We start from the raw sequence: 15,287 nt of genomic DNA, 5'->3' as shown, positions 1-15,287 counted from the left end.
AGGTAGGCATATCGTATGCATAGGTCGCAAGGTCATCTTCCCCTAGACCCACTTCTTCGCTCTCAGAACCAGCTACTAAACATGGTCTATCAGTAGTCTGTTTTGTGCTTCAAATTTTTATTCGTTGGTGGGGCCATTAATAATAATCAGCATTTTCTTTATATTTCATTAGAACTGTAAGCAAACTGGGACAGTTTTTAATCTAGCAAAGAATGATTGCCACATATTATCTCTTCTTTTTTTTGTAATTATTAAATGTCGTGCAGTTTATGCATTTGAAAGCTGCTGAAGAGGCTATATATTCTTTCAATTTATGTTTGCCTGCACACATTGGGCAGGTTTGTTCTGCTACACAATTTCCATGTTTATGATCGCATCGACTGCAATTAAAGGACATTATAGGGGAAATGCAGTCTTCTAAATTACAAATTACCCAACCCATTTCAATTTTCTGCTGCAAGAGTTTTTCTGCACTTCTGATCCCACCTCAACTACTAACAATAAGAATTGATTGTTTCTCTTGTTGCAATATATGAATTTTGGTTTGATACCTCCTTCCTGCAGTGTTAGTTCTGAGTTTTGAGTCCTGGTATTTCTTCAGCATTGTCTTCATTGATATCATTAGGTATGTTGTATATAACTATGTTTGGGTTCCTTAATTTTGCAACTTTTACTTCCAGAGTCTGTCCACAATTTGAGTTGTCGTGCTGAGGACTTCTATTTCTTCTGTCCTTGAGTGATTTGAGAGTCTTCATTCCTAGTTTATAGCAGCTAGGTTTATTTTATTCTTTAATGTTGTCTTCATGGATTCTGCAGATTCATTTATTTTAGATGTCACCATGAGTTTGTACTGTTTTTCCAACTTGTATTCAACTGAAATGACGACTTCGGAGTACAGTTTCTGACACTGGCCACTAGATGTGGTTGAGGTGTTTATGTGAGCTCCAGGATACTTCTGGGAAAAAGCAGTAGATGGCACCACCTGTATTGTACTACTTCTGACAAGGAAAGGGTTTCGGCTCGAACAGGAATTTCGTATCCAAAATTTGTATACAAGCCCATCTATACATCACTGTAAAGTCCCCAAAAGCATTCGTTTATGTAATGTGTGGTTTGTCTGTTAAAGCACTGTATCAGTTGAGAGGTTGGAGAGAGCACTGCACAAGTTAAGGGGGTGGAGGACCTTACTCGTAAGCCTACCCTCCACACAACAGCTAAAGACAGTAGTTTATATCTCGTTGGTGTGTGCATAGTGTCTCTTGTTGCTTGGAAGGAACGTGAAAATGGACGAAAGAAAAACTCTAAATATATGGAATGTTTTAAATATATTGACATCTAAACTGAGGACAATGTATCCTAAAACGGGCACTGTTGGTAATGAAGACCATGTGATTGCGTTGTTTTTGATGGATTTAATAGTTCGAAAACAGGAAAATCAATTGTATTTTACCAACGAAATAACACTGGACAGGATAGTGGGCAATGAAAAATACTTTGAGAAAGGTGAAGAACATCATAATATTATCCCAGATGGTGATGGAAATACTACACCCCAAAGAGAAGCTAGCAGTTCTAGTGATTATGAACCATCCCCAAAAATTAAAACAAATGTTAACAGCATTATGACAAAATATTCGGAAGAAACTATTCAACGAATTTATGATGATTACCACAAAATACCATGAGAGGTACCTAACATCTTATGCTGGCTTGTTGAAAAGACACCCATCTATAAAAATGTTTGATTATGTGGAAAAAAAGGAAAGAAGTGAGAAATGTTTTCGATGGAATAAAGTAATTAAGAACAAAGCTATAAAAGATTTCGTTATATCCCAATTTGACAAGTCGAGAAATGAGGGGAAATGTGTTCATTACTGGCATCTGACATTTTGGACTATGCAAAAAGCAAACGAAATAGGGCACACTAATTTCAAATGCTCCACGACTCTCAAAAAGGAAAATAGAATTTTTCGTAGACATATAAGTTCTTTTATGACATCCAAAGACATAAAAAAATAACAAGAAATTCACGAATGTGGAGACGGATTTGTAGGGGAAGTGAACCAGAAAATTGCAAAACCGCAAATATAGCCAAAGTGCATTTGGAATTGCGACCAAAGTGGATTCAATTATGTACTAAAGTCCGGATGTACATTATCCAGAAAAGGAGAGCAGTCAACAGCTACATTAGTTCAATCAACATACAATAGCACTCACAGTTATACAATAGATGTAGGATTTTCAATGAGTGGTCATCTATCGAAAAAACTACATATCTGTCTTCAAGAAAAAAGTTTTGGCCCAAACATAAGCAAGCAGATTAAAGAAAACCTTCTCCCAAATATATAATATGTAGAAGCTAGCGCGAATGGTAAAATGTCTAAAGCCCATTTAAGAATATTTTTCTCCAATGTTATGTCTGAAAATCTTGTAGCTAATCAAAAGTGTATACTGTTGTGTGATTCATGGAATGCGCACACAGACACAACCTTCATAAATGAATCATTCCAAGGCAAAGGACATAGAATGTATGATCATTTTACCTACAACAAATAAATATATCCAGCCTCTGGATGTCTATTTCTTTACACAATACAAAATATATGCTCGGAGAATAACAGATTACATAAGGACTCTTGCTGAGAATCCAGAACTTAACTTGGGAAAACGAGTATTTATAACGAAAATGCACTCTGTTGTTCATAACCAATTGTCTACTCTAGTATATTGCCCTATGCTTCAGCATTCCTGGCAATCAGCTGGTTACTTGAATCCTTAACAAGTCTCGGACTTCAAAAATGTAATTCAGGTGACATTTGATTTTTCAGCAATGGAATGTGATTCAGAAGATTGTTCAAGTGTTGCTCTTGCATGTTGTGCTTATTGCTCTGCTCCATGATGTTTCATGCATTTTATAGAGAATCCTCATGTTCATTTTTTGAAGAAGTGTATTGACTAACACCAACCAAACGATGAGTTACACAAATGAATACTTTTATGATCTTCATCACCATTGCGAGGTAAGCCTCTGTACAAATTTTTAATCAAAGTTCCTGTTCGAGTCGAAAACCCTCCCTTGTGAGTAGGTCCTCTAGTTCTTGCATATTCACTTGCATTGTATTCAATGAAATATTTTATTCATTTTTAGTAGCTATGTTGGTTTTAAGTTCTGTAAAAATATTTTGGGGCTACTCACAGGCGTCAAGATAAAATCCTTCAAATCTCTGTGTAAGTTCCCACTCTTGTGCTCCAGCTCATCTGCCATCTTGTGTGTGTGTGTGTGTGTGTGCATGTGCGCGCATGCACATATGTAAAAAAATTAGCAACAGCAGAGCAGCCTTGAACGAAAATTAAATTTACTTCAGGAATCATACAACAAAATTATATAACTCTTCAGAAGGTTGCTAAGAGTAATATATGGGTAAAAGGACATGATGGCAATTGGAGCAATGACGAGACAGATAAGTTGACTAAAATGACCTCTGAAGAAATTTTCTGGGATCAGAACCTGCAAAACCTATCACTCAAACAACAATCAGTACAATGTTATAGCGCTTTCACAATAAGAAGGCATATGCTAGCAGCAGTACGGCGTTGTCACACGGTGCATGGTGTACGAGACGTGGAAGACAGAGACAACAGATGACAGAAAATATCAGTATCAGTCGCTGCTGGATGCAGCGAGCGGACGGGTCGAGACTTGTTCCTTCATTGTGTGTAATGTTTAAATATAATTACCTCTTACTGAAGTAATTTTCATCCCAATTTGTATTATCCTTCGCTTCACAGATCAGTAGATCTTGGAGTCACTAACTTGCGGAATAAAGTGACAGATATGTAGAAATTTACTTTCCTAATGTCAGACAAAGAATGTCTTCATTTAAAAAAGGAATGCTGCATAGTGTATCGCACTATCTGACATGTGGAAATTCTCTCCTGAAAAAATTGAGGGCGACAAACTTTACCCAAATGTTCAGACTTCCTTGTACAGCAGTGCTCAATTTATTATTGTTTATTTCTCCAGAGGAAAGATGAGATAGAGTTTGTTTGTAGAGGCAGCCTACGAATCTAGCGATAATAAAACGTAAACATGTTTGTAGAAACGTAATTTAGTATTGATATTTAAGTTGAAAAGTAATTTATTTTTCCTCTGCTAAATGAAGCCTATATAATTTAATTTAATTCGCTAGCTTATACCTTACTTAGGGTCCAGGGTTCTATATTATGGTTATGAATTTGTCTATAATGCAACGTAAGTATAACAATTATGTGTTCATACATAATTCAGTATTCAAACTGAAACTGTAGATTATTTCATTTTTCTCTGTAAAACTAAGTCTATCTAATTTAATTTTATTCTCTAACTTTTACTTACGTATCTAGACGCCCAAGGTTCTATATTCTGGCTAAGAATCCGGCTATAAGAATATAAGCATATCTGTTCATATGTAGGTCTAATTCAGTACTCATATTGAAATTGAAGATTACTTTCTTTTACTTCGTTAAATGAAGCCTATCTAATTGAATTTAATCCTCAGGCTTATACCTACCTAGAGGTCCAGGGTTCTATGTTCTATCACTCTGACCTGTGGCATATCCTACGAGTGAAGGTAGTTATATAGAAGTATTTGTGAAAACAGTTACAATAATATCGTTAATATATTGAAGATAAATTTGTATATTAGAAAAACGTATAAAATTAATATATAACACGAGGTTTTAAATAGAAATTGAGTTTTGGAATTATAAAATCTTCTCGTTTCTAGCATGCCTGTATTTATTTTAAAAGTGAAATGTAATGTAATTAAATTGCTTATCTTATAAAGTTTTTTAATGCTCTTAAGGAAGAACGTTGTTAATACTCTTCGTATAACTCATCGAAAAAGAGGCAAGAGTGTTTATGTTTACAAAATCAACCAAATATCTCATACGTTATGCAATATTTCGTCTTATACCACGTGTAATATTCCAATGAAAAGTGAAAATCGTATCTGAGGTTATTCTCAGCTTTCTTCTTGCTTTCCACGTTCTATAATGGCACTGCTAGCACATACTACTACTATAGTCTATTTAAAATATCATATGATAAAGTAATACACGGTTCTGAAAATCGTCCAAAATAATTAACATGTTTGTTTTGCGTTATTTTCCAAGAGAAGTAAATAGTGGTATACCACCAATTTGAATTGTCTCTTTGCCCTATCCGAGAATACAAGATAAATATTTACTTCTAAACCACATGCCTCTGCAGTCAGATTCTTTCTTTGTGAAAAACTAACACGCACTGCATCATAAGCAGTATATACAGAAAATACAATACTCCTCGCCTCTGAGTGTAGAACTATCCTTTTGCGTATAATAGATGAAACACCAGAGCCACCTGCAATAACTTCAAGAGACATTGTTCAGTGGCGACTGGTGACCAAATTATTCGGTGGGGCACAACTTAAAACACTAATACTGGATTTATTGAACCCATAAGTTCCTCACTATATGAACAGAGGCTTGCCATACTGAATAATTGCTGAAAATGTCAATAGCAAAATGTAAATATAAAGAATATATATACTACACTATACTATAGACGAAGTCCATTCTTCGATCCTTAGTTCGAATCAAACGCACCATTTTACTCTTAATTGAAAGCATTGCTAATGCTGTCAGTCTTTCTTGGCGCGAACTCTGTTGTTGAAATCTAATTGCCTTCCAATTAGTTCACTAACTTTATTCATATTGAAATGATCAAATACACAAGCACTCAAAGAACACTGATATAACTTCACACTTAAAATAGAAAAGAAGAGAATTTTTAATAACACTCAGAATTTTATTATTGCTGCTACAAATACAAACGCAGGAACCGATAACATGTATTTCGTACGGTTGTCAATGTTGCCAACACTCTTAATAAAAAAAAGCAGTCTACCATAATTTTGAATATAGCTAAACTTCTATATTAATATTGTTAAACGGTTTAATTTTAATAGCTAAATTAATCAGAAAACATAGTAAAGCATTACCTCTTATATGAAATACAGCAATTATAGTAACTAATCTAAAAAAAAAACTAGATCTAGCTACAGAATACCTAAGCTAGCAACTTAATTGGTTCTTCGGGCCATGACAGTGTTACCATCATAATTCTATACGTAACACCTTCCTCATCCGCATTCTACGTTCTAAAACCATTTGCGCATGTGCACAGGATGGCCACGCGAATCACTGAGCCCTGGTCGATGCTTCCCCTCTCATCTTCTCGATCCCCGCATCCATTACCTCACAACGCTCTCTTGCACTTGAAACTCTGAGTAGTTGTGCGCATGTGCAAAGGATGGACACTACAACTACGGTGCCCGAGACATATGTTTCCATGATTTCACTCGCTCAACGTACCGGTAGCTGAAGGCATTCACATTTCACAGTATGTTTATACCTGAATGGAAGCTCTTAAATCATTAAGTTTTGAGCGGATAATTTTAAGCAAAAATTGCTTTATTTTTTTTTGTGGGAAAATAAAACAAATGGGAGGGCACGTGCCCATGTGCCCCTTAACGCGAGCCGCCACTGACATTGTTATGGGAAGTTACACACTACACAAGAGAAAACAATCCACGTCTGAATTTTAAAATAAACAGAATTTATCTTCATTTACAGAGAAGGACTTCAGAGCAAAATATGCTTATATTGTAGGTTGGATATCTCTGTTTAGTCTTAAAGCGATAACACGGGAACCAGTTGACATATAATTGTCATTCTTGTACTGTTGAGTTCAGAATTCGTAGCTCTATCGAATGGCACAGCTTAAAATTCATTCCTAGCCATAAATATTGAGCGCGCAAGAAAGAAATTAATACATGACGCTTCAGCGAGATTTCGCGATGATTTAACTAGGCCAGCGTTTCTCAAACTATGGTCCACGGACCACCTGTGGTCCTCGAGTTCTGTCCTTGTGGTCCTTCAAAAAAGACAGAATAAAAAATAAAATTCAAACGAATTGTGTATCACACAAAAGCTGAAAATCTCAGAGTTTGGAAATGACACATGGCAATCGCCTTTCACTTTTTCTCCCAGTACTAATATTTTATTAAATTTCTTACCCTACCCGTCTACCCACTTCCCACGCTACTCTCAACAACAGAAGAGGGACTTAAAGCACTATGAACGTGGCGTTTCTCGCCATCTTTTCCCTGCATATCTGGTGCTGAGCCTGTAATCCAGCCAGGGACCACCCGAATTCATAACAGAGGACCGAAGTACCGAACCTTTTCATGCATTGATGACTTTCTTAATAGTTTTGCCGACACTCAGTCTGCACATTGAAATGGGCACATACTGTACATCGTACACCATTAATAGAACGTGCCAAATTGCATCTTCACATGTTGAAAATCGGGCATGTTTCTGCATTAATTTTTTTATTTGTTTTTCCAGATGATGATATAAGAAATTTTAGACTCCGCCTATTTTAAAATCAGACAGGTTTACTTTTTACACTTACGTGTTCCATCTCGAAGTGCCGTTTCAATTACGCAGGTTTCATACACTCGTTTGAAAGCACTTCGTAACAAACAACGCACCGAGATTTTGGTTCGCTCTCATTGCCACACCAAGTAAATCCAAGTTCCAAATAACTCTTGTCATATTTACAAAAGTAATTTTTCTTTGAATAGCTACTAGTAGAACTAGATATTTCTTTAATGATACTATAATTAATATATTTCTTCACACACAGCTTCTGAACTATTAGCACTGCCTAAATGAAGCGTATCATCATGTTCCTTTCTTTTCAAAGATCCGGATCGAAGCCAGTTTCCCATTACTTATAATGGACACTATTTAACAGAGACATGGACAACTACTAGCATGTACCACATAAGAAGGATTTCAAACAACTAACTGCTAACAGGCAAGCGATGAATCAACAATGCACAGAATTTATTATAAGCTACTTGTGATTGGCTACAAAAAATATAATTACAAAAGTATTATAATTAGTTAATTCTATTTTAAAATATAAGTATACTGGTATTAAAATATGCTACAAAAATGATAAATTTGCTTTCGAAAGGGACAAGAGTAAGGTGGTTGGCAGAACTGTTCTGACTTAAAAAAGTGGTCCCCACTTCAAAAAAGTTTGAGAAACGCTGAACTAGGCAACACCTCTTCACTGTTACTGGCTAGTCAAGCTAGACCGGCCTGAACTAGCTCCGCCTTATATGCCTTCTTATTCTGAAAGCACTTTAGTTCAACATCATACGCAGAAAATTTACCAATGATCTTTCTTTTACTTCACTTATGTAATCATATTAACACAATACAGTTATAAAGTTAAACAGTGATTACCAATGTTAGGTAAACAATCTAAACTATTGGCAATAAAAGGCTGTAATATTAACACCCTCATCAAACACAGTCAGATATTGTCCATATTTGTAACGTGAAAATCTGTGATCAACTGTAGAAATTTTAACAAGTCATTGTGACTTAAGGAAATACTTGCATAAAATGGATTTAACGGAATGACGTGGGTGTAAGTAATAAAGTAAAACAGAACATGTTTCGTGCCGCTGCCATGTTCTCGCAAAACTACAAGGTTTTGTGCTGAGAAATTTTTGGCCTGCCACAGCTATCATATATAATACTCTGACTTCGAGCATCCTAAAGTTCGTTTAGAGTCTTGGATGGTTTGAGTGATTGAGGAATTGCTAATGAGATAGTTATAGGAGTGGCTTAAGTGTATTTGTGCTTGTCTCACTCTTCACTATCTGCAATTCAATCCAATAATCTAATTTAATGACGCTTTTTTAATATATTGCAAACTTTATGTGATAAATGAGCCCTGTTACACTTTATTCACATAGAAGACCACACTCTTCATTTTTCTTCTGATAATGCAACTGGCTTTGAAGCAATGTAATTCCATTTCATGAGCACACCTATTAATTAGTAGCCATTTATTCTTTACCTGGTTGTATTATAAACATTCACTCACCTGGAAGAAATCGTATTTGAGGAAATCCCTGAGTGGTTTGTATGATGGAATGTTCCACCAAGCATTATGATAAAAGTTGAGTGCTCCAAGCAAACAAACCAAGATCAGTGCACTAAGTTTCGTTTTGTAGCCAATGGTCACCAATACCATTAGTATTGAGCCCAAAATATCTTGAAAAATCTGAAAAAATTAGTTAAAAATTCAGCATTAAGGGATAAATTTTCCAAATTAAAGGAAATTTTATTGATTCCTAAACATTAAAAAATTTGATCACGACAAATTCAGGTTGGACTTTTTTTTATAAAGCTAATGTAATGTAGAAAGTTTGCAGAGTTAGACCTACCTTCTTCAAGAGAAAAGAAACAGCAATCCTATCAGTTGGGTACATTATAAATGAATCGCTATTTGTTAAAAGGGCGGAAGTCACATTTTTTCCACAATTCATTTTTTTATTGAAATGTGTTCTCTTACCATAGACACATCAATTTATATTAAAAGAACTACAAATAGCAATTCAAATATGAATAGATTAGCTTGACTGACCCACTAACCTGACAATAGATTTTGCCATTTGTAAATGTCAGACTTCTATCCCATTTTCCCTTTTCATATGAAAACAAAGGCAAATCAAGTTTTAGTACATGTAAAATTAAACTTAGCTTCTCATAAATATAAACAGCATAATTCTTTAAGAAGATGATATATAATTTTATATATATATATATATATATATATATATATATATATATATGTATGTAATATTCTGCTATACAATCGAAAATGGAAATTCTAAAGCTGCATACAGTAGTAATTACGGAATAATCCTTTACTTTACTGTAAATAAACATATCCAAGATACAATCACAAATTTCCAAATACATATTTTCTTCTCGCCTCTCTCTCCTCCTTACAACACATCTCTCAGCATCTTATAAATACATTAGATATATAATGACCAGGGAAAGGATTTATATGTAAATACATATTTACTTATAAAGCTAATATAATTTATATTTTGCATTATCTTTATGTTTCACAATGTGTAGGGTTGAAAAATCCTACTTTTATTTTCCATATTTTTCCATATTTTAGAGTTTAGTACATATTTTCGTTAATTTCCATATATTTTCCATATTTCATATAAAACAGTCCATATTATATTAGGTTTAACAATAAAACAAAACAAAATTCCATTAACTTTTAAAAATACATTTCAACAATAGAGATTTAAACACATGTTCAGTAATCCCTTTAACATCAGAGTTACTTGAAAATTAGCAGTCCTATCAACAATGGGAAAGTAAGTTACAAAACTGTATTAATTTAATTTAAAATTTTTAACAGACTTCAGTTGTGCAGCTCAACAGTTAAATGCCAGTCAGAGTACACATAGGTTCAGTTTTGTAAATCATACTATAAAGACGGTAAATATGCCAAAAGTACGTCATTCAGTCAATTTAAAATCAAAACTAACAAGTTACATTTCAGAATTTAAAGAAGATGGTTTATCAACTGACAATAAAATATTATTTTGTAATTTGTGTCAGTGTGCAGTATCATCTACACAAAAGTTCCTGGTGCAACAACACATTACAACTAGTAAACATCAGGCCAACAAACAACTAAATTCCAAGCAGAGACAATTGTTTTTAACACAACCAACAACATCGAATGTAAGATCTGAGTTTAACATCGACCTGTGCCGTTCTCTCATCTCTGCTGATATTCCTCTCTACAAACTAAAGAATAAGGTCTTCAGGGAATTCCTTGAAAAATATACTCAACATACAATCCCGGATGAGTCAACACTTAGGAAGACGTATGCTCCATCCATCTACGATGAGACAATACAGAAGATAAGAGATGAAATTAAAGATAGTTCAATTTGGGTTTCCATTGATGAGACTCCCGACAAAGAAGGTAGACTTGTTGGTAATGTAGTTATTGGTTTGTTAAGTGAACAATATTCTGAACGAATTCTTTTACATTGTGATGTTCTAGAAAAGTGCAATAACAAAACTATAGTTAAACTGTTCAACGAAGCTATGGGTATCCTGTGGCCAAAGGGTATTATGTACGATAATGTGTTATTCTTTATTAGCGATGCTGCCCCTTATATGGTCAAAGCTGGACAAGCATTATCTGTTGTATATCCTAAATTGACTCATTTTACTTGTGTGGCGCATGCATTTCATCGTGTGGCAGAAGTGGTCAGAGACAATTTCCCTAAAGTAGATTTGTTGATTTCATCAGTGAAAAAAGTATTTCTCAAAGCTCCCAGTAGAGTTAACGTGTTGAAAGAAATGTACCCTGAAATTCCATTGCCACCAAAGCCAATTTTAACTAGATGGGGTACATGGCTAGAAGCAGTTGAATATTATGCCGAACATATAGACTCTATTAACAATGTTCTCCTTGCATTGGACTCTGAAGATGCAGTCTCAATTGATACTGCGAAAACAGTTACCTGTGACATAAGTGTGAAGAATGACTTAGCTCACATTCAGCATACATTTTCATGCATCATAAAAACGCTCAAAAGTCTCCAAAATAGGCACCTTTCACTATCTGAAAGTTTTGAAATTATAAATAGTACTGTGGAACAACTGAATCGTGGTAGAGGTAAAGTTGCAGATGCAGTAAGAGCTAAGGTGGACACTGTACTTTCAAAAAACCCTGGATATGAAGAACTACAAAAGGTTGTTGCTGTGATGAGTGGTGAATCAACAGTGAAGATTAACTTGGACTTATCCCCAGCAGACATTGTGAAATTGAATTATGTACCAGTTACTTCTTGTGACGTCGAACGCTCTTTTAGTCAGTATAAATCTATCCTCAGAGACAATAGAAGAAGATTCACTTTTCAGCACTTGAAAGAAATGTTTGTAACCTATTGTTATGGTAACAGACAATAAAAATTGTGTTTTGTTGAAACTACATTGGAAGATAAGGTACGTCCATTATATTTTTTGTTTAGTTTGATTAAAATGTACCAATATTTAACGTACATAGTCATTTTTTTATAATTTTAAGTCCATATTTAATTCCATATTTTGGTAAAAATCCATATTTAATTCCATATTTTGGTAAAAATAACTACATATATATTTACATATTTCATATATTTTTAGTCCATATAAATCCGTTCCCTGATAATGACTATGATGCAATTCAGACAAAACATTACTGTAATTATATATCAATTAAAAAGTTTCTTACAGCGCTATTTGTACAAAAGTTTTGAAATACTTAAAATATGAATTGCTGTCTACCTGCATGAACGATATTTCAAAACGCAGCAGTGTTATGAACATAAAGGCCAAAAGAACTCTTCCAGTTAGTTGCAAATAATTCTTGGGTTTGTTATCACCTGAAATAAATTTACAGTTGGATTATTCTTCAGGAAAATTGTGGAAAGTCTCAAAACACATAAACATACACATTTCAAACACTAGTTATTACCACGATATAAAAAGTAACTTTTAATTATGTTCTACTTTAGTCAGCTCTTGAATTAAAATGAGGCATAGCAATACCAAAGTATTTAAACAATCAAACTACAAAATACACAGCACACAAATATATATAGTAATTTTTTAATTAGTTAATTTAGGAGTATTTTACAAACCTAATGAAGGTACTCCAGCGAATAAGCTTTTTCCTTCAACTCTGCTTTCAGCAAGAACCAACAGTAATGCACCGATAAGAGCCAAATTACGGAAGAGGAATTGGAGATCCCATAGGATACTGTATGCAAAGGTCTGAAAAGAAACAATGATAAACCAGGAATTAGGGAGAGATTCTAAGCAACCCTGCTGGACATGAAAATTATTACACCCTAAATCAGAACTTGAAATGTTATGAAACTATTAAATAATGATCAATTTCCGAATTCCTCACAATGCTGGGTGAGCACTGGTCCCATACAATGGCCGAAATTTCATGAAAAAATTCTTCATTCCTGAGGATTTGAACTGGCACTCATGCTGTATTACTAGACAAAGGCATGATGCCTTAGATACATGGCTATAGGGTACATTACATAATGATAGAACACATTAAAAAGCATTAGTGATTTGTCCCTTGTACATAGACTTACAGAAGCAAGAGTTGTTTGGCATCATTTGACAAGAGGGTTTAATATGCAGTTGGACCCCATTTTGCAAAGAACCACGTAAAGAGACATTTTGTCACAGAGATTACAAATAGTGTCCTGTGGCGCACTCCATTATGTCTGCAAGTGCACCTGTACTACATTCAGTGTTAGTATGGTTGGTTGGCATCAGAGAAGACGTCATCCCATTTCATTCCAAATGTACTCTATAGCAAATTAATCTGGTGATCTCACATGCAAAGGGAAATGGTGTTAACACATCATAGAGTCTGTTGGATGAAGTGAGTTTTATAGGAATGAGCATTATCTTGTTGAAAAAACAGCAATGGGAATGCTATGAACTAGCAGAAAATGGGACCAAGAACTTAGTTGACATTGCTGTGCTGTATCTATGCCTTCAACAAACACGAGAAGTAATCTGGAGTCATAACTGATGGCACTCCAAAACATAACACCTGCTCCCCAGGAGCTATGGCACTTGCAATTAAGTACGGATTATTACATTATCTTCTAAGGCGCCAAGTCCTGATGAGACTATCATTTGCACTATGGTTGAAACAGGACTCATCAGAGAAAACAAAGTGTTGTCATCTCTGCTTCCAATAATTGCGATGTTCATTGCATTACTAAAGACATGCCAAACAATAATGAGAGGTCAAAGGCATATGGTGCAGAGGAACCATGTTTACAGTCTAGGCTTTTGACAAATGGTCCACGTGGATATCTCCTTATGCAGTGCAGATCCCACAGAATGCAGGATCTCTTTGGATGTTGTGCCAGTGCTATTGCATATCAATAGATATGGCGATCCTCTATATCTGTAGTGTGTATTAGACTCATGCACAACTGATCGGGAAAAATGGACATGATGCATCACTACTGAACACCTAGAGCTGGGGACGGAGTGGTTCAGTTTGAAGCAGTTACTGTAACGTCATTACTCGGTTGAACCGAGTACAGTACCGAGTATAAATATGACGTGGCAGAGTTAAAATTTAGATAGATTGAGTCGATTTTAGAACATACCTCAAAATCTGTGCTTCTTTGGCTGACCATGATAATATCTTTAAAAAATATTGGAGTGCAAGAGGTCAAATGACTTTATTGTCAAACGCCTGGCATTAGAAAACAACAACAACAGAACGTACTTTGAAAGTGAAACCAAGCGTGTTTTAAAAGTGTTGTAGTAAAGTGCTTTCGCTTTGCCAATTTACGAAAAAAAAGTGCTTCTCTTCACTAAAAAATGGCACATTTCATTTGCGTGAGTACAACTATTTGCAGAGTTATTTTGTATGAAAGGTCTATTTAACTTTCAGTGTTGTTATATATGAGAGACGAAATAAAATTGATAAAATAATTTATAATACTAACAGCTAATAAATTAACATGTGAGGTAAACGTTAAACGCTGTAGCTAAGTAAAAATTAAGACTGAAAGAAACGGGCTCCATGAAGCGCTGCCTAAAACACTTAAAATAACACACAGAACTATTTACTATTACGGAAAGTGGATAAAATAATCAACAAAATGTGGAATCTTAAACTGAAGAATATAATGTTTATTTATTTTATAACATTGCTAGCCTTCAATACAACCATGTTCCCTTTGGTGAAAAGTAATATTATTGATAAATTAAAGTAATTAGGTAACATAATTCGTAGAAATAATAAAAATAAAGTGATGACTGATGACGTAATACAAATTCAATAAACACAAATAGAAAAAATATAATGCACTTCCTTTTTTAACATATTTTAATATTGATAATAATAATACTTATGGCTTTTAAGGAACCTGGAGGTTCATTGCCGCCCTCACATGAACCCGCCATCGATCATTATCCTGAGCAAGGTTAATCCAGTCTCTATAATCATATCCCATCTCCCTCAAATACATTTCAATATTATCCTCCCATTTACGTCTCGGCCTCCCTAAAGGTCTTTTTTCCTCCGGCCTCTCCACTAACATTCTATAATATGCATTTCTGGATTCGCCCATACGTGCTACATGTCCTGCCCACCTCAAACGTCTGGATTTATTGTTCCTAATTATGTCAGATAAAGAATAAAATGCGTGCAGTTCTGCGTTATGTAACTTCTTCCACTCTCCTGTAACTTAATCCCTCTTAGCCCCAAATATTTTCCTAAGCACCTTATTCTCAAACACCCTTAACCTCTGTTC

General features: G+C 34.7%; 1 protein-coding gene across 2 annotated transcripts in view; it reads right to left on the bottom strand.

Annotated features, from left to right (window-relative positions):
* Positions 1 to 15,287, bottom strand: part of Surf4 (Surfeit locus protein 4) — a 73,617-nt gene that overhangs the window by 41,477 nt on the left and 16,853 nt on the right. For both annotated transcript variants that reach the window (XR_011333493.1, XM_069833414.1), the window contains exons 3-5: positions 12,621 to 12,753; positions 12,265 to 12,362; positions 8,993 to 9,172 (exon numbers count right to left, since the gene is read on the bottom strand). Coding sequence is in view for 1 of the 2 variants with exons in the window: in XM_069833414.1 (XP_069689515.1) it covers positions 8,993 to 9,172; positions 12,265 to 12,362; positions 12,621 to 12,753 (411 nt within the window). In the remaining variant the exon portion in view is untranslated. The remainder of the gene's footprint in view (positions 1 to 8,992; positions 9,173 to 12,264; positions 12,363 to 12,620; positions 12,754 to 15,287) is intronic.

The sequence above is a fragment of the Periplaneta americana genome, chromosome 8 (assembly GCF_040183065.1).
Source record: "Periplaneta americana isolate PAMFEO1 chromosome 8, P.americana_PAMFEO1_priV1, whole genome shotgun sequence".
NCBI lineage: Eukaryota > Metazoa > Arthropoda > Insecta > Blattodea > Blattidae > Periplaneta > Periplaneta americana.
This window is presented reverse-complemented; position numbering and strand designations above follow the sequence as displayed.